Source organism: Elephantulus edwardii, unplaced genomic scaffold, assembly GCF_000299155.1.
Source record: "Elephantulus edwardii isolate Elephantulus edwardi_28Jun2011 unplaced genomic scaffold, EleEdw1.0 scaffold00244, whole genome shotgun sequence".
NCBI classification, from domain to species: domain Eukaryota; kingdom Metazoa; phylum Chordata; class Mammalia; order Macroscelidea; family Macroscelididae; genus Elephantulus; species Elephantulus edwardii.
In genome coordinates this window covers 1220533-1240139 of record NW_006399994.1, presented here as the reverse complement: position 1 = coordinate 1240139, position 19607 = coordinate 1220533, and the positions used below count along the sequence as shown (strand labels likewise).

The following is a 19607-nucleotide window of genomic DNA, read 5'->3' as shown; positions in this document are numbered from 1 at the left end:
TGGGTGACACGAGATGACAACTTACTCTTTCCACTGGTTTTCCAGCTCTGATCTAGAATTAGTCAAGTGATCCTTTATATAATTTAGATCTATATATTCTGTTGTTGTTGTTAGGTGCCTCTGAGATGAGTACAACTCATCATGACCCTATGAGCAAAAGATATAAACCCTGTTCTAGTTCAGATTTATAAAAATTTCTGAACTTATCCTGAACTCTTTTTTTGCCCCCTCCCCTTGTTCCTCTTAAAATCTGTTGTTTTGGGAAAGATTTAATTATTATTTCTTTGGAATGATGTGATTTTAAAATTGTGACTGTGTTGCTGAGTCAGGAGGAAGGTCTCTGTTCAAGTTTAACCACAATTACTATGTATTTAAAAACACAAACACAAAAATATCTTTTGAAAGAATTTCACTATTTTTTGGAGAGTCTCTAAATGAAGTTTTTTCTATACTGTTAATTAAGATGAAATAGTTCCACGTGTATGCTTGTTCAAAATGTGGTATGAAGTACAAACTCCTGGATGGCATGTGTTGCCCTAACATCTATGGCACAGTTATTCATTTCAATAGGAATATACACATATAAAAATCAAATGATAAATTATATATTACATGTTTATTAAGGGTACAACTTTTATGTAAAATTTACATTTTATGAAAAAAAATCAAAAATATTTACAAAATTTTGTAAGATAGCTTTGCATTGTTCTAATTACAACCCAAAGTAGTAAATAACAACTCTTAAAAACTTACATTTGTTAGAGTTCTGTGTTTACAAATTCTTGGTTAACGAGAAGCTACAAAGTTTATCACTATACACAAGCAAGAACCAGCTTGCTAAATACATTTTCCATTGAAAGTCTACTGGTCTGTTTTACACTATTAGTGGAAATTTTTTAAATGGAAAGGAAAAGGGGGAAAATCGATATAAAATTATATGGCTTCAAAATTGTATCCTGCACCCAAAAGAAATTTATGTATCAACACTTGGTATGAAGAGTATAGTAATTACGAAAGTGCAGCTGCTTAACCTTTTCACTAATTTGTACATTTGTTGATAGGTAATACTTGATTTAAAAAACAAAACATGGTAAGTATAATAAAGTCTGGATTCCAATAATATTCACTGCTCAATAAAAAAAATTTGATGGAAAGCAGATTAGTTGTGATTCCAGTAAAGAACAGTAATTGGCATGTAAAAAGGCATAAATTAAGAGGAGTTAGAAACTCTAGTTTTGCTCACTATTTGGTAAAGATTAACATGTTAGCAAATTGTTTTATGTGTTGCTTCAGTCAAATCTAAATTTAGAATTGGGCTAACACTGAATATATTAAAAAGAACATACTGTGCTATATATTGCTAAAGAAAAGACTTTTCTGCTGTTTTAGTATAGGAAGATTTTACTTAAGTGTTTAGTAAAAATGGTTTTTATTTTCTGTAAGTTGAACAGAATAGTGGTTTTACATAAATTATCATATATAACACAACTTGTCACTTCTACTATGCAAAATGAAGGGCATGGGCATCTGACATTATAAATAAAATTACCGTTTGTAAATTATGAAAATTTGTCCAACACATTTAATTTCTGTAATTAGTCAATATTTGCTATGATGTTAGATTTATTTTTTTACTATTTAATATTAATAGTTTAAGAAATACTTAAACCAAAACATTACTTCAAATAAGTGCTCTATTTTTAACAAGTGGCAATTAAAAAAATATACACATTCATACCTTTTTCAATTGGTGAAAACAAATGACTCTCTTGCCAAAATTAACCTTATCTAGAATGCTATTCCCCATAAAATGCTAGAAAATCCATACCTGCAATATAATCATTATATAAATTTTCAATGATAAATTGAGTAATTCTAGAATGCTAAACGGGAGTAAAAATACCAACTGCCAATTTTTCATTATAGTGTTTCAGAGTTTATGTTTAAGAATTCACATACTTTTGATGAAATTAATAGAAAATATCTGAAGTTAAATTTCCCCCCTATAAATATATGCCATTAAGTATAGTTTTCTTTCTAGTGGCTACAGTGTATTGCTAAGGAAATGAGCCAGAAGTCTTAAGTATAAATTATTTTCCATTACTCTGAATCCCTTTCTAAAATGCAGGCAAAGATATTTACTAAAATTGCAAATATCTTGTAAAACTGCTTGACCACCTAAGATTCTGAATAGAAAATTCAGATTGTAAGAAAACAAGTAAGACACATTAACAACCATCAACTAGATAGGCACATTTCTGGTTTTTGTTAATGTTTTAAAAGGCACACGTTATGCAATCCATATAAAAATAAATTAAATCTATAGCATTAATTCATCAAAACAATCACAACTTCTATAAAGTTAACTAACTGCAGAAGTAAAGATCTCTGCTGTCTTTTGCAAGCTTATTTTAAAACACATTGCACTTGAGGATTAAAAAATTATATAAAACACCATTTACATTAATATGCTTATCTGAGAATCAAATGATAGAAATTTTTTTGCATACAACTAGGACTCTAGTCTGATTACTTTATGGCACACAACTCAATTTGATTGAGTAGTTGAGCTAGCATTATCCAAAACGTAGAATTTTTGTTCTGTTTGTATTCATTTAATATCAAACATACATTTTCCAAACTACTCTGAATCTAAAATTTCTCCTGAAATTTTAGACCTGATGCTTCCACCATAACCCCTTTTGTTTCAACATAGACACGAAAGAGAATTTTAAATTTTACTATAAAAACTTCATCTGAGATTCTGAATAAATGTGCTTCCTGAATATTGCAGTTGATCATTTACACCACTGAAAATCTCAGTGCTATTCCATTCAATTATGACTTTAAAAGTGCAATTAAATGTAGTTAGCGCTCAAACATGTCTAACTTTAAAGACATAATACAAGTTAGAATAGTGTTTGGAAAGAATCGATAATGCAGAATGGCAGGTTTTTACTACTTCCTTGAGCCAACTATTTTCCCGGGTCCATCAACAATCAGCCAGATATCGTCCTGAAAAACACCAAGCAAACCTTTGTAATTATAATTCCAAATGAACTCAAAGGAGAACATTTTTCATTGTAGTTACAGACACAGAACTCAGTTCCCATCTGCTGTTTACAATACATTAAAATCAGATCACAGGTGTTCAGCTAGCCCCACCATAGGTATTCTATCTCCCAGGTGTGTTTCTATGTGGTCATAGAAAAACTTCCATGCCTTTAGAATATGAACTGTTTGACAGCTGTTTTGTAATATTTAAAAAGCAAATGTTTCCCATGTCTATTAGAAACTTTGAAATCTCTCAACTTACCGGTAGCAAACCGCTTCTTTACTAAGGAAAGCCTATAGCCAGTGCCTACAAGTTCAATATCTACTCCTGAGAGGGTATTTCCCTCACTGAGAAATTGCACCGCAAGAGTTGTGGGTTTACTGGGGCCTTCGGAAAGGTCAAATTTTGCTCTGAGGGACCCAGAACCTACAAGGAAACAAATAAAGAACTTATACAGGGGTAAAATACATGCTAAATAAAATTAAATGATCAGGTAAGCCAAATAACAACAAATTCATCAAATTTAAAAGTTGAAGACAATAATGAATTGTTCTGTTTCCCAACCAGATTTTAAGTTAATTTGAACTTTCAGTAAGTAATCTTAAATCATGTATCTCTTTAACTTAATACAACTCTTTAGAGATGTTTACTAACAAGACACCATGCTACAAGCATATGAGAGTAAACCAAAACAGAAGGCAATCAGTGAGGTGAGCTCAGAAGGAAGCCTGTGGAGAATGTAGATGGGATAAAGTAAGAAGAAAATGACTCAGGAAATCTACATCATGGATTTGGGAGAGGTAAAGAATTGAAAAGCAGTTAGGATTGAGAAGAGTTGAATTAAAATTAGTACGCTCTATTGGCTTTTCTTTTAAAAATTTTACTAATATTGCAATCATGCCAAATAGGTATTTCTGAGGTGCTTTTTGATATGACCATTTATTCTACATACTTCAGCCTAATAGTATGATAGAAACATACTAATCATTACATAAGTGAGATAAATGCTGTAATGAGCTCTCTGGGGCTATGGGCCCCCACGTATGTCTCTGCCTGAATTTATAGATAGTAGTGTGATGATGCACTATAGGCAGAGGGCCCAGAGATGGGACAACTGAGAGTATGATGCCTTCAGGATGTTGCAGATACACCAGAAAAGCTGGAGAAGAGGGTACACAAGTAGAAGGTGTGTCAACAGGTGAGACTATACTGGCAACAAGAACTAAATGTAGATAACTTTACATGTCATGGCAAGAAGTTTATGGACAGTGAGACAAGAATATTTCAGGTAAGTGTCTTAGGAGAGGAGAGAAAAAATATGCAAGCTACGGAGACCAAATGAAAGTCACTAATTCTAAATGCCAAGGAATGAGGTCTGAAACTAGGGCTGAAAGGAAGGAAATATAGAATATATCTAATAAAAACTATACAGAATACATCTAATAGAAACTGAAGAGTTGGAACAAACAGATGAGATTATCTAACTATGCCATTATAAAATTATAGATCATCCTTCATTTTCACATACTATCTTTGGAACCCAACCATGTCAGTAAGTGAGAAGTGGGTATATTGACTAAGTTGTTGTTATGTATTGTTGAGTAAGAACTGACTCATGGCTGAACCTTCAATAGGTTTTCAGAGTCAGTTAATTGCATGGAAGGAGAATGCCCATCTTTCTCTCACAAAGCAGTTTGTGGATTTGAACTTTGTGACTTTGGGTTGGCAGTACAGCTCCTTCGCTAAGGGTTATGGCTTTTAATTCAATGTGAATTGTTTACTTCTTTAAACTGAAAATGTCAGCTTAACTCTAAAAAAATATCATATAACTAGAGTACAGCTGGCCACCCAAAAAGAGGCAACCTTTAAGTACAAAACAGTAAGATGAAAACTATAAGAAGGTCTGCTTCTGCCTGGCAGAACATGTGAATAGACAACACACAGGTCCATGGTTCTTTACAAAGAAATATCTATGAAGAAAATTATGAATATGTTTTAATCATATTGCACTTGAAGATGCTCAAAAAGAAAAATTAAGCAAAACTTAACAAAATGCAAAAAACCTAATCAACAAAAAGTTATTACTAGTTAAATGGATATTTAAAAGAGGGCAAGGTAATTTTATTTGATTAAGCAAATATGAGATCATCTACTATTAAAGGCCTGGTTGTTCTGGGAACTATCACTTTAATTAAGAGTCAGTGGGTCAGATACTAGGAAGGATGAAGTCGCAGAAATTTTCTTCCTTCTCACTATGAACACAAACTGGGACAGACCCACTGGGAAAAGGAAAAGGAAATGAAGTTACTTCACAGAATTGAAAGCTGTTGATGGTTAATTTTAATAGGGTAAAATGACCAGAACAGGTTTTCTTAGGAAAATGAAGTTTGCAAGGGGACTTTTAAATGACTTTTGGGAGTATGAACTAAACTATTTGGCACATTTTATTATGTTATTTTGGAAAAAGAATAACTTATATAGTATTCCTAAGTCTAGAGGAAAGTAAACTCTTTTTCTTACAGAAAAATCCTATTCAATCTAGAGAGAGAAAAAAAGTGTTCTGAATCTTAGCTTTGCTCTTACTTAAGGTATTAACTTCCACCTAGTGGCCAATCCCAGAACTGACTAGAAGGCATGTAATTCTAAGGGGAACCTTTCCATAAACATGTAAAAAAATCTATTTTCCAAGACCTTACATTATAAATAAAAAAGTATGCACACACTTACCTCCATTTTCTGATTTTTCTGAAATACCAGACAATTTCCAAAAGGCTTTCATTTGCTCTGCGTTCCTGTAGTAAGAATAAATATTTTTTTAGATTAGATAAATTCTGGTGGCCTAGTGGTAAGCAACTGTGCTGCAATCTTGAATGCATGTAGTTAGAATCCACCAACTGCTCTGTGGAAGAAAGATGGGCTATCTCCTTCCATGCAATTAACTGCCTCTGAAAACTCTTGGGAGGGTCAGTTATGGGCCAGTTCCGATTCAATGGTACACAACGTAGTGTTCTCATACACATTCAATAGGGAGCACAGGTGACCTAGTGGGAAGAAGCTGTGTTGTAATCCCAAAGACAAACTAATTCAAATCCACCAGCTTCCAGCTGCTCTAAGGGGAAAGAATGGACAATCTCCTCCTGTGCGATTTACTACTTCTGAACACCCACCGGAGGGTCAGCCATGGGTCGGTTCAGACTTGACTTCACACAACACACATTCAATAAAGGAACTTATTTCTAAAACGTCACTAGAACAACTATAGTGCTAAATTTGCTTTTAACAGTAAACATGGTAAAAGCATATTTACAACATAGTGTATACAGTATCCCTATTTCTCAATTAATGGATGTTTACCAAATATGTAATTATCATTTCTACTGGTCAGAAAAAGGAAAACTGAACTACTAAAAGTATTTCAATATCTTATAATCATAGACAATGTATTATTAAATAGTGAAGTAAATATAAGGATAGTTAAGAATCTATAATAATATAGGAGATATGAAGCAATTAAGGAATTGGGAGTAGCAAATATTATTCAAACATCTAAACATATGCCACGCACAATATTTAATCCTGCAAAGCAGTTATTCTTTTCTGCCAGGACTTTCTTCTTTAGTACCACTGGGTGGATCTGAACAACCAACTCTTTAGCTATCAGTCAGGTATTTAACTGTTGTGCCACCAGGGTTATTGAAGTATTATTTTTTGAAAGGAAAAAAAGTGACATTATAGAGGTTACCAATTTGCCTGAGAGCTAGATTAGTCTGATGATGACAGCAAAGCTAGTTTTGTTTCTTTGGCCTGAGGTTACTGTAGCTTAACTAATTAAACAGCATCTTTTATAGCAATGGTTTGTATTGTTAAACACACTTCAAACTTCAAACTTAAAAAGTTTGGTTCTGAAAGCTGGAGATTGCCCCAGACATCTGGAAGGAAATCAGAAATATATGTAAATTTACCATACTGCAGGGGGAAGGGATTGCATGTTGGTGACTCCGCCATCCACTGGTACCATCACCTGTATGTTGGAAAGTACACTTGGTGCCACCATGGCTTCTGGGTTGTACTTGTAATCCACTCTGAGGTCTGTGGTGCCAGCACTACACTTCCAGTACGTTGCAAGATTCAGAGGAGTGGACTGAATACCATTTGATGATACCTTTATAGAGAAAGGAAACATACACAAACCAATGATTACCTTTGGCTTGGAAAGTAAACAAATCATATTAAGGACATGTACACGTGAACATTAAGTGCATTAAGTGATTAAGAATAAAAAATATTCCAAGAGTGGGCTCTCTGTTGCAAAGTGAAGCAGACACATAGTAAACCAGTATGACTATTCTCAAAGTATGAAAAAGAAAACTAACTACATTAAATATTTGTTTTTCAAAACAACTATGAGATATCATCTCACCCCAGTAAGAACAGCAAAATTTAACAGAAGTGCAAACATCAAATGCTGGCGAGGTTGTGGAGAAACTGGAACTCTTATTTACTGTTGGTGGGAGTGTAAAATGGTGCAACCACTATGGAAGACATTATGGTACTTTCTCAAAAAGTTGCAAATAGAAATAACATTTGACCCAGCAATTTCACTACTGGTAATATACCCTAAAGAAACCATAACTGCCACCCAAGCAGATATATGCACACCCATGTTTACTGTGGCTTTGTTCACAAGCTGGAAACAAGTGCCCATCAACAAACAAAAGGATAGAGAAGCTGTGGTATAGTCACACAATAGAATACTACGCTGCACTGAAAAACAAGGAACTTGTGAAATATTATTCAAAATGGATGACCTTGGAGGATATTATGCTGAAGGAAATATCTCAGTCACAAAAGGACAAATACTGCATGGTGCCACTATTGTGAAATGGGACTGACATAAGGGTTGGGTGAAGACCGAGAAAGATGGGATAAATAATGTATACTGCATTGAAACAGATGAGGGAGAAAACTGTTTAAAAGGGAGATGTGATTAGGTATTATTGTCATGACATGAGTCCAGAATGAGGTAGTATAGTGGAGTGGACTTAGGTGGAGGGATTGTATAATAATGAAAGAATTTTTCTTTTACTTTTCAAAGAGAAGAGTGTACTGGTTGGGGAAGGGTGGGCAGGGAGAAAAGTGTAACAATGAATGAATGGAAATCCAAAATCTCTGTAAATTTTCATTAAAATTAATAATAATACAAAATATTTTTTTAAACCCCACACTTGTTTTTGTTATGTCATTTTGTTGAGTATGACTCATACTGATCCTATGAGCATGAGATCTGAACTCTGTCCTATCTGGTGTCATCCTCATTATTTCAGACATACTTGAGCCCACTATAGCAGTCACTGAGTCAATCCATCTGGTTGTGGGTCTTCCTCTCTTTCGCTGACCTCCCCACCTTTCCTAGCATGTTATTCCTCTCCAAGGAATAGCCTCTCCTAGCCACGTGCCGAAGCTTTGTCATCTTTACCTCCAAGAAGCACTCTGGCTGTACTTTCTCCAAGATATATCTGTTTGTTCTTTTGGAAGTCCATGGGATGTTCAGTACTCTTTCTCCAACACCAGAACTCAAAGGCATTTCTAATTCTTCTGTTATTCACTGTCTAGCTCTCAGATATATAGTCAAGTGATTGAAAAGGCCATGGACTAAATCAGATTCACTTTAATCTTCAAAGTGGCTTTGTTGCTCCTCAGTAATCTGAAGAGGTCCCTGACTGCAGATTTTCCCAATGAAATCTATCTCCTGATCTCCTGACTGCTGGCATCAAAGGTGTTGATTATGGATCCAAATAATATGAAGGCATTGACAGTTACATTCTTTTCTTCATCTATCATATTGTCTGTCAGTCTAGTGAGTATTTTGTTTTCATTAAAAGTTTAGTGGTACTTAATTAAAATGTGTATTTCCCTGGTACCAAATACAGAAAATCTAATTCAACAGTGTGGGGACAGGATCTAGAAATGAATCTGTTTTCAAGTAATTCTCACTTATACATAAAAAGTCTCAAAAAAAGAAAAAGAAAAAAAGGTCTCAGAAACTCTCAACAGTCAATGCAGAATTCTACAATTATCTATAAATTTTAAGACTGTAGATTTATAACAGTGAAAAAGAAAAAAAGAAACCACAACAGGTCATTGTGTGGTTCCTCAAGCCTGGAGTTAGAATGCTTCCAATTTCAAATGCTTATCTATAAAGATATGACCCATATAAATATTGCAATTCCCTCAAAAGTTTTAGCTCTTTTGCTCAAATGATTCCTCTCATCATCTGTTTAAAATTTATATTAAAATTGCATCTGCAGTCTTTCTTATTCTCCACTTTTACCTTTCTCCAAACCACTTATTTTCTAACAAGCAATTATTTCTTTTCCCCCACTACAGCCCTGGCAATTGACAAAAATTGGCAAAAGAACTGAGTAAATGCTTATTGAATGGACAAATGAATACATAGAATAAACCTAAAGCCAATTTAAGTATAGCACTTTTTCAGTCTGTATTTATTCCCTAGAATACAAACCATTTTAATACAATTGCTCTATTAGAAAGTCAAAAGACATTGTTAGCTGCCATCAAGGCACTGCACTGCCACGTCGTCCTGTGTCATCCTTCAGTCACCAGCATGTTTTCTCCATCATTTCAGTTACTGTGGCAATTTGGCTTACTGAGCTGAAGGGTTTCAACACTCTCACTAGTCAGAAGGAATAACTCTGACAAGTATTTTTCTGGTTATAAACTACACATTATCTCTTTGTTCTCTTTGAAAGAGTGCTTATTCTATGTATACAGGCTGCAAGCAAGCAATACAGAATATCAAACAATATGTTGTTGTGGAGTGCTGCTGAGTTGGAACCGACCCCATAGCTGACTCTCCAGGGGATTTTCAGAGTTGGTGGGGGGGGGGGGATGCCCATCTTACTCTCATGGAGCAGCTGGATTCACAGACCTTGAATTAAAGTGCAGTTTCGTACCACTAAACCACCAGAGCACCAAAATAAAATTTCATCCCTTGACAATCTTATTATTATCTGTCAACATCATGATAATACATCATTCCCAAGCTTGTTAGGCATATATAAACATGGGTTCACTACATTCTTTTCAATGGCTGTAATAACTCATATTTAATAACTCCTCTTTAATTGCCTCCTCCACTGATATGTACTTATGAAGTGTTTGGTGGCATGACTGGTAAAGAGTTGTGATGCCAGCCTAAAGGTAAGTGTTCCATGGGAGAAAGATGGCCTTGGAAATCCTTTGGAGGGTTGTTCTGTGTTAGAGTCCATTTGACAGCAGTGTGTTTTTAGTTGTCTTTATTTTTTGGGGAAAAAAAGCCAACCCAGAAAACTTTTTTCAGACTATAAAAGCATCCATGTATTGATATTTACTCAGCTTTTTGATCAAGAATTGGTTAATTTTATCAACTGGTCAAAATGCATTAATTTATTAGTATATTTTTGCCTTCTTGTTATGAGTTTCATTTGGCTATCAGTAATTTTAAACAATCTGATGTATCACACAGGACTGCTGACCAAAAGGCTGGAGGTCCTACCAGACACTCTGTGAGAGGAAGGTAAATAATCTATAAGGATTTGCAGCCTCAGAAATCTGATGGAGAGTCTTTGTGAATCCAAAATGCTTCAGTGGAAATGAGTTTGATTATTTTTGTCTATTGTATTTGTTAGTATTTTATTTAGGATTTTTAGCTGAGATATGGAACTCACCTGATACTTTAACACATCTACATTATAATAAGAAGCAGCGGGATTTTGCTCTGACAGCTTCTTGAGGTAGACAGTAACAGCTTGCATGTTCATCCAAAAGTCTTTTGTGTTAGAATCACACTGTGATGGATCACTATATAGAGAAAAAAACCTTTTCTGTTATTTTGTCATATCTTTTACTTCTTGTTAATTTGGTGATTGGAAAAGACCAGCAGAAATGAACCAATAGTGGGATGAAGGAAAAGTAATATTAAGGGATAAAGAGTAGAACACAGTAGAAAGTTGCCTGAAATACTGAAATAAAAGTAGATGGAGAGGATTTAAGACTTTAAAAAAAAGCAAACTTAAACAACCTACTACCATCAAATAAAGACACTGGATGGTTACTTAATGACAAGTAATTTGGTACTGTCTTCAATCTGTGTACCATCTTTTCTCTAAAGGGGAGAGTGTGAACACAGTTCCCCACTACCACAAATTACAGTAGAGTTTCCCACATTTGGGGAAATTGCAGGGGTGCTGACCATAAGCCTTACCCTGGGAAAACAACCATCGTGATCATGGTATCTTCCCTGCCAGGTAGGTACTGAATATTATTTTTTCAAAAAAGGAAACAATTTTTTAAAGGAGAATTTTACCATTAAAACACTACAAGATAATTAAAAGTCCACAAACCTGAACACAAGTTGTGCATTTGGAAGAATCTGCTCTAGTCTGCTGATATTTTTCACCCTGAAGCACAGCACAGCTGGAGACGGATTATTAGTGAAGACTTTAATAATTCCACTTGGAAATGATATTGTCATATCACCAGTGATCTTTACAATACACCTGAAATTGGGGATTTTGAAAAGTGTTTCAGTAAAATGCGTTAACCTATATTCAAAGGATATTTGGTTTAAAAAGTAATAGACTGACATATATATACCTCTACACACACACACACACACACACACACACACACACACACATACATACATATACACACACATTCCCAAACATGTATGTTTATAAATTTTATGTGTGTTTATTTATATATGTTGTTGTTACATTCCACTGAATCAAGTGTGATTCATAGTGACCCTATGTACCAAAGATCTGAACCTTGTTCTATCCTGTACCATTCTCACACTTCCTCACGCACAAGAGCCCATTGCAGCAGTCACTGTGTCAATCCACCTGGTCAAAGGTCTTCCTCTCCTGTACCAACACTCCACCCTTCCCAGCATCATGTACCTCTCCAAGGAATAGCACTTCATAGCAGCATGTGCAAAGTATATAAGGTGAAGTTTCATCATTCTTGCCTCCAAAGGGGCTGCATCCACTCCAAGACATACCTGTTTGTTCTCTTGGCCATCCCTGGGCTGATCAGTGCTCTTCTCTAACACCATAGCTAAAAGTTATCAATTCTTTTTCTGCCATCCTTATTCATTACCCAGCTCTCAGATGCACATACACATATATGCACAGATATATAGATCTCTATATAGGTAAGACTAAGGTGTGCCTCATTCAACTCATGGTCTATTCAATTTCTAAGCATTTGAAAGTAGGATAATGAGTAAAGATAACAGAATGAATACTGATGTCTTTGATTCGTGGTGTTGGAGAAGAGTAGTGAATATAGCTTGCCAAAAGAAAAAATAAATCTATCTTGGAGGAAGTGAAGTAAGGGTGTTCCTTAGAGGCAAGAATGATTAAACTTTGTCTTACATACTTTGATCATGCTGTCAAGAAGGCTTAGAAGAAGAACGGAAGACTCTCCAGAAGATGGACTAAGTGACTTTAACAGTAGGAATATCAGAAATTGTGAGGATAAGACAGGTTCTGATATGTTATTCATTGCTATGAATAGTTGCTAAGGGTAACAGAATGACAGAAGAAGAATAAATGCCTTCGAGTGGAAGAGTCTTGCACATACCATGGACTGCCAAGAAAACAAATATGTCTGTCTTGGAGAGGGTGAAGTCAAGTCTCTCCTTGGAGACTAGGATTTTGAAGCTCTGCCTTACTTACTTTGGGCAAATGGTCAGGAGAGATCAGACCTTGGAGAAGGACATCACGCTCGGAAGGGTGGACGGATAGTGAAGGAGAGGGAGAACCAGGATGAGGCGGCTTGATACAGTAACTAGGGTGATGGAGGTTGGTGTGGAGTCAGTGAGACTGGCTCAGGACAGGTTCAGATGATGTACATAGGGGTCACTATACATTGCAAGCGACTCAATGGCACATAAAAACAATAACAATATGACAGATTTGGAAGCAGGAGTGACATCCACTTCCTAAATGCCTCTGGAAACTCTATGAACTTTGATAAATGTCGATAGTTGTAGAGGGGCTTCAGGCCTTTTGTTCTTAGGACCGTTATGAGTCGTACTCAACTTGAAGGCAATCAACAACAACAATAGTAGTTAATTAACTAACAGAGTTGCTATGAGTAGTAGTTGCTAACAGGGTTGCTATGAGTAGCTCAATGACACCCAGCAACATAATGTAATATGTGTGTGTACACACAATCTTTCATCCTAATTATAGATTATTTTTTCAATTATAAAGTTATTTCACATGAAATCACATAATCATCTACCATTCATTCAATGAAATTAAACACATGCAAAGGTGACAATGTTCATTCATGTTCTGTGGTAATTATTCCTCATGTTCTGTGGTAGATGTCACTCTCACTCCTCATTGCCTCCTCTAACCTTTTAAAACCCCACGTCCTTGAACTCTATATGCCAACCCATGCCTGTTAAAAATGTCTTCAAACTAACTTTCTGTACCACTATTCCTATCATAATTTTAATGATTTTATTTAAGAAAGAAGATTCTTCCAATATCTTGCCCATCTGATGTTTTCATTCCCTTAATGATTCATTTTCATGCCCTTATAATAATACTGTTTTTTTCTAGCCCTACTCCATAATCTTGATTTCAGACTCCTATTCATCTAACTACTATCTGGCATTTTTCCAATCCACTCATTCCATCCAGTAGTCAATTCCAACAATACACCAATCCTATCAGAACTTTTACTAAATCTTCACTCATCCCTCCAGATCCTCATTTTCTTCCTATTCTTAGATTTTCTAGTTCATCAACGTACAGACACTTCTACATACCCCTCCCTTGCCTCTCTTTCATCTGACTGTATTCACATGGAAAAACACATCCTTGGTTAAACACAGCTTTTCACAAACCTGCATACAACTAAACATGACTACAGAAAAGCATAAAGCATATGGCCATGCTAACTGGTTATGGATCTGACTGTCATTGGAGGAGATTGCCCCTCCTTCTCCAGCAGAGCATCTGGTGAATTTGAACCATGCACCTTCAGGATTATAGTACAGCTTCTTGCCACTAGGCCACCAGAGCTCCCCTGTCACTCAACACTCTTGGCAACAGTAGCCAAGAAATTAAAAAGCATATTGTGATAGGAAAGTCTGCTGTTAGGGACCTCTCCAAAGTACTGAAGAGCAATAGTGTCTCTCTGGAGACTAAGGTGCGTCTGATACAGGCCATAGTCTTCGCAATCACTTGTTATGCATCAGAGAGTTGGACAATGACCAAGGAGGATAGAAGGAGAATTGATGCCTTTGAGCTGTGGTGCTGGAAGAGTATTGAGAGTACCATGGACTGCTAGGAAAACAAACAGATTCATCCTGGAAAGGGTTACACCAGGTGGCTCCTTGGAGGCAAGGATTCTGTGACTCCGTCTAACATACTTTGGACGTGTTGTGAGGAGAGACCGGTCCTTAGAGAAGGACATCATGCTTGAGAGGGTGGAGGGACAGCGCAGGAGAGGAAGGCCCTCTATGAGGTGGATTGATTCAGTGACTGGGATAATCGGGATGGGAGTGTCAGAGACAGTGCGATTGGCACAGGACAGAGCAGAGTTTAGGGCTGTTGTACATAGGGTCGTTATGAGTCACAAGCAACTCGACGGCACATAACAACAACAACAACTGGTTATGGTACATTTGTATGTATGTATGTGTGTATATATGTATATTTGTATATATACAAAAATAGATATGTAACTCAACGCCAACAATTTCAAATCACAGCCAATTCTTCATCAGGTTTTTGACACTGTAAATCACATAAAAAACTGACAATCTTTCTCCCTTGGAGCTGCTCGTAGTTTTGAACTGCCAGAGAAGCATGGACTTGGCTTAGCAATAAAACTCGTTACGGAACAGAACTCCCTTGCGATGTAGCCATAGTATGGCCCTGGACAAAAATAAAACCAGAGTCTCCAACTGGACCCTCCAAGTGCTACCTATAAAATTCTATTATGTTAGTGGTCTATTATTTCACTAATCTGATCTTTTTATACCTTCTCTTTTCTCTTTCAATGTAGCCTATTCCTTCTTACACTTTTAGCTGGTGACTTTATTTTTCACTTCAATGAGGAAATAAAAGCAGAAAAGACATTCCTTATATGCTCATTACTAAACTCCTAATCTAACTACATCTGTACTCATATTCTCTTAGCCTCCCTGTTCTTCAACAGATGGTCAGTCTAGGCACCTAAGATCAATCTCACCATTTCTGCATTTGATTTCACCTCTTATTATATACTGAAGAACTTCATTTCATGGAAACTGTTCTCTTTTCATCAATAGAATTATTTTCTCTCCCTAAATACTAGATTTTTCTCTTCAGCATACAAACATGCTGAAACACAAACATGCTGAAATACATACATGTAAAACAAACACAAGCATTAAAGAAACAAAACCTTACTCTGACTGTGTCATCTCACCCCTACTATTTCCTTTCTTTCTACTACTTGGAGCAGAGTATCTTAAAAGAGCTGTCAATATTTGTTCCATTCAAAATCTAGTGGTTATACTTGCATCATCTCCTGCTCTGGAGCCATTTCAAAGGTTTTCATTTCTACCACCTACTGAATTTTGATCCTGTTACAGTTATCAATGACTTCTATATTGCCCATGCTACAATTTTTTAACTTGTCAGTACCAATGGACCTAGCTTCACATCTTCCTTCTCAAAATGGTATTCATTTAGTTTCTAAACTGCCACTCTATTGGTTCTCTCTCTACCACTCTTACTGTCTCAAACTCCAGCTTGTAAAACTCCTCTGCTGTATCATTCTCATCTTCCTATTTTCTAAATCTTAGAGTGCTCTAGGGGTTAGTTCTCAAACTATCATATGAAAGCTAAAGTCTATGTATGAAATTTTGGGGCCAGGAACTATCAATGGAATTTCTCCACAAAGACATCTTATTTAGTACTTCAAATTTTCTGCATTCTAATTCTAATTGTCAGCAAACACTGACAATTTTGTTTTCAGAATACATCCATAATCTCATCATCTAACTACTACTGATTCTCTCCTCTACCAATATCCTATCATTCATCTCTCAACTAGACTAGGTCTGGTTAACCCTCCAACTCTCTGTAAGTACTGTCTCCTCCAGTTTACTGTCTAGATAGCAGTACCTTCAATTACTTATGTAAGCTCATCACTCAGCTGGCTTTTTACCTTACTAAATTAAAAATTCCTCATGCCCTACAATGCCAAGTGATCTGGTATCTCTAATTTTCTACTACTCTCCCCTTTATTTGCCCCAATCCAGAGACTTGGGTCTCCTTGCTGCTTCCTGAATATGCCAACCATGTTTCCAGTTTAGTTCCTTACACCTACTAGTTCCCTCTGTCTATAATGCTCTTCCTTCAGGTATCTGCATTGCTTGATTCTATCTTTCAATCAGTTACTTAATCACATCAAAGAGGTTTCATCTAATAGGTTTATACAAAATAACACTGCTATGTTGTATAGGTTTACACAAAATAACACCGCTATGTTGAAGTCAATTCTAATTTATAGTAACCCTACAGAAAAGCGTAGAATTGCCTGTATCGGGTTTGCAAGGTTGTCAATCTTTAAAGAATCACACTGCACCATCTTTCTTCTAAGGAGCAGCTGTTAAGTTCAAGCCACTGACCTTCTGGATCTATTCCTTTGATTATTAGTTTTGTCTTCATTATAATACGAGCGGAGGAGAAAGCAACTCTGCAACCCCAAAGGCACATGGTTGGAGAAGGATGGGCAATCTCCTCCAGCACAATTAACGGCCTCTGAAAACCTGCCATAGGGTCAGCTACAGGTTGGTTCTAACTTGATGGTATACAACAACAACAACATCATATTCCAAGCATTCAGAAGAGATTCTAAGATACAGTAAGCATTTAAATATATGACGTGTGAATAAATTTAAATGCATAATGTTATGCAAGAAAAGTGGGGTAATCATTCAGCTAAATACAATTTTCTTTAAAGAAACAAGCTAAATAAAGTCTGCAAGAATCCATATATTGCCCAATAACAATAGCAAAGTTCAGCAGAGCAGCAAACAACAAATACTGGCAAGGTTGTGGAGAGAATGGAATCCTTATTCACTGCTAGCGGGAGTGTAAAATGATCCAACCACTATGGTAGGCAGTTTGGCGCTTTCTCAAAAAGTCAGATCTAGAAATACCATTTGGCCCAGGAATGTCACTACTGGGAATAAATCTTAAAGAAACCAGAGCTTTCACCCAAGTAGATGTAAGCACACCCATGTTTAATGCTGCATTATTTACAACAGCAAAGAGATGGAAACAACCCAAGTGCCCATCAACAGATGAATGGATAGAAAAACTATGGTATAGTCACACAATAGAATATTACACAGCACTGAAAAACAAGAAACTCGTAAAATATTACACAACATGGGTGACCCTGGAGGACATTATGCTGAGTGAAATGGTCACAAAATGATAAATATCGCATAACATCACTGTTATAAAACAGGACTAGATTAAGGGTTGGAAGGAAACTAAGAGAAGAAGGGATAAATAATGAACACTACATTGGGACAGATGAAGTAAAGAATTGTTTAAAAGGAATATATGATTATGCATTATTTGTATGACGACAGTCCAGAATAAAAAGTGCATAGCAAAGTGGACTAGGGGAGGGGTAGAGAGGGAAGAAGGAAAATATGCGAAACCTAATGAATGCTTTTTTTTAATAAAAAAAAAGCAAACTGGGGGATAGGGAGGAAAATGTGCAACAATGAATGAACAAAAATCCAAATTTTCTGTAAACTTTTGTTAAAATCATAATTAAAATTGTTGTGTTTGCGTTTTTTTTTTTAAAAAAAGAAGAATATCTATATATTGAAAATACATTTTAAAGTTCCCTTGGAAATGTCATGCTTTCACCATTACTATGTCTTAAGTGAAGTTTAAAGTGCCATTCCTACCTAAGTGATCATCCTGCTCTGAAGATATACCAGACAACACTATCACATTAGTCATAAAACCAGACAAAAATAAACGGAGGGAATAGGCTGCACTATCACTGATTACTGTTTGTTGTTGTGAACCAGAGACAGAACTGACCCATAACTGACTCTCCAGTGGGTTTTCAGACAAGTGAATCAACCAGACTATGATCCATCTTCTCCTGTGAAGCAGCTGTTGGATTCAAACCATGTACTTTCAGTTGGCAGTTCAATTCCTTACCACTAAGCCACCAGGGGACCATCCTCAGATGGCTATATTAGATAGCACAAAGCAGGTAACAAAAAATGGAAAATGCCTCAAACTTTAACTTCAAACACCCAAACCTCCCCCCACCCATCCAATTTCCATCACACATGAAAAGTATATACATCATATACATAAATATATTTTAAAACTAACTTGGTGGGATCTGCTCCCATAAAATAGGCATTAACAAACTCCGTAAAGGCAACTGCCACAGGTAGCGTATCCTGATTTCCAAGGCTGACAGGGCTCGGACCTCTTGATACACCTAGAATGGACAGAATTCTTTTGTTAAATCCTTCAGAAAGATATATTAAACAGCAAGACAAACAGATTCACAATGTTAGGCTGGCACAAATGACTCTATTATTGGTTTCAATAATGTCCAAAGTATAAATTTTGGAGGTTAAAAAATATAGCAAAAAGGCAACTAGAACAAGATACAAAAGACACTAAAGAGAAAATCAGTAAAATATATCACAATGCCTTTTGTTTTTTAATGGAATAACACAGAAAGGTTATATAGCCTCAGAAGGAAAGATTTTTTAAGTGAACAGCTAAAATTATGAAGATATGACTTCAATAACATCCAAATATTTTTTCCAGACTCTAATCACAAACTTCAAAGCATTAAAGTACTGTATTTAAGATCTTTTTAACATTATTCATTATCATCACAATTCTCTTAACTTCCACTTTACCTAATGTTTGTATTGCTGTCAGCTGTTGCAGAATCTATCCCAACTCTTGGCCAACTGCATGCTTAGCTTAACAGGACCACAATGTTTTGATCCAGAGAGCTTTCTTTCAATGGTTGGTTTTCAGAAGTAAAATTCCTGGTTTTCCTGCCTACTCTGTGTTGGTGTAGATGTTCACAGCACCATGGCAACATGTAAATCTCGAAATGACAGCTGGCTGGTGACCAGGTTTGAGCTACATTGGCCAGGAACTGAACCTGAGTTTCTGGCATGGTAGATAAGAGTTCTACCACTGAACAACAACTGCTCCTTATGCGATTATTTATTCTTAATTAAGGAAGACAATGACTGTGCTAGGCTAACACTAACTTTTGAATTTGAATGTATGCTTTTGTTATGTGAATATTACACAATACATATAGCCAACACATATTTTTCTGGATGTGATTATTTATAATCAAAGACTGATTTAACTAGTTTATTAATTCTGAGAAAAATCAATACTGGCTTTCTCTACCTCACAACTAAATCTGTGATCCTACAATCAGTGAGAAAAGACAC

At 35.9% G+C, this 19607-nt stretch overlaps 1 protein-coding gene across 1 annotated transcript in view; it reads right to left on the bottom strand.

Moving 5' to 3' along the window:
* Positions 1-2992: 2992 nt before the first annotated feature.
* Positions 2993-19607, bottom strand: part of LOC102843763 (FCH domain only protein 2-like) — a 205421-nt gene continuing 188806 nt past the window's right edge. The window contains 7 exon segments of the mRNA XM_006899038.1: positions 2993-3015; positions 3317-3481; positions 5783-5847; positions 7018-7217; positions 10783-10915; positions 11458-11613; positions 18505-18616. Coding sequence (XP_006899100.1) covers positions 2993-3015; positions 3317-3481; positions 5783-5847; positions 7018-7217; positions 10783-10915; positions 11458-11613; positions 18505-18616 — 854 coding nt within the window.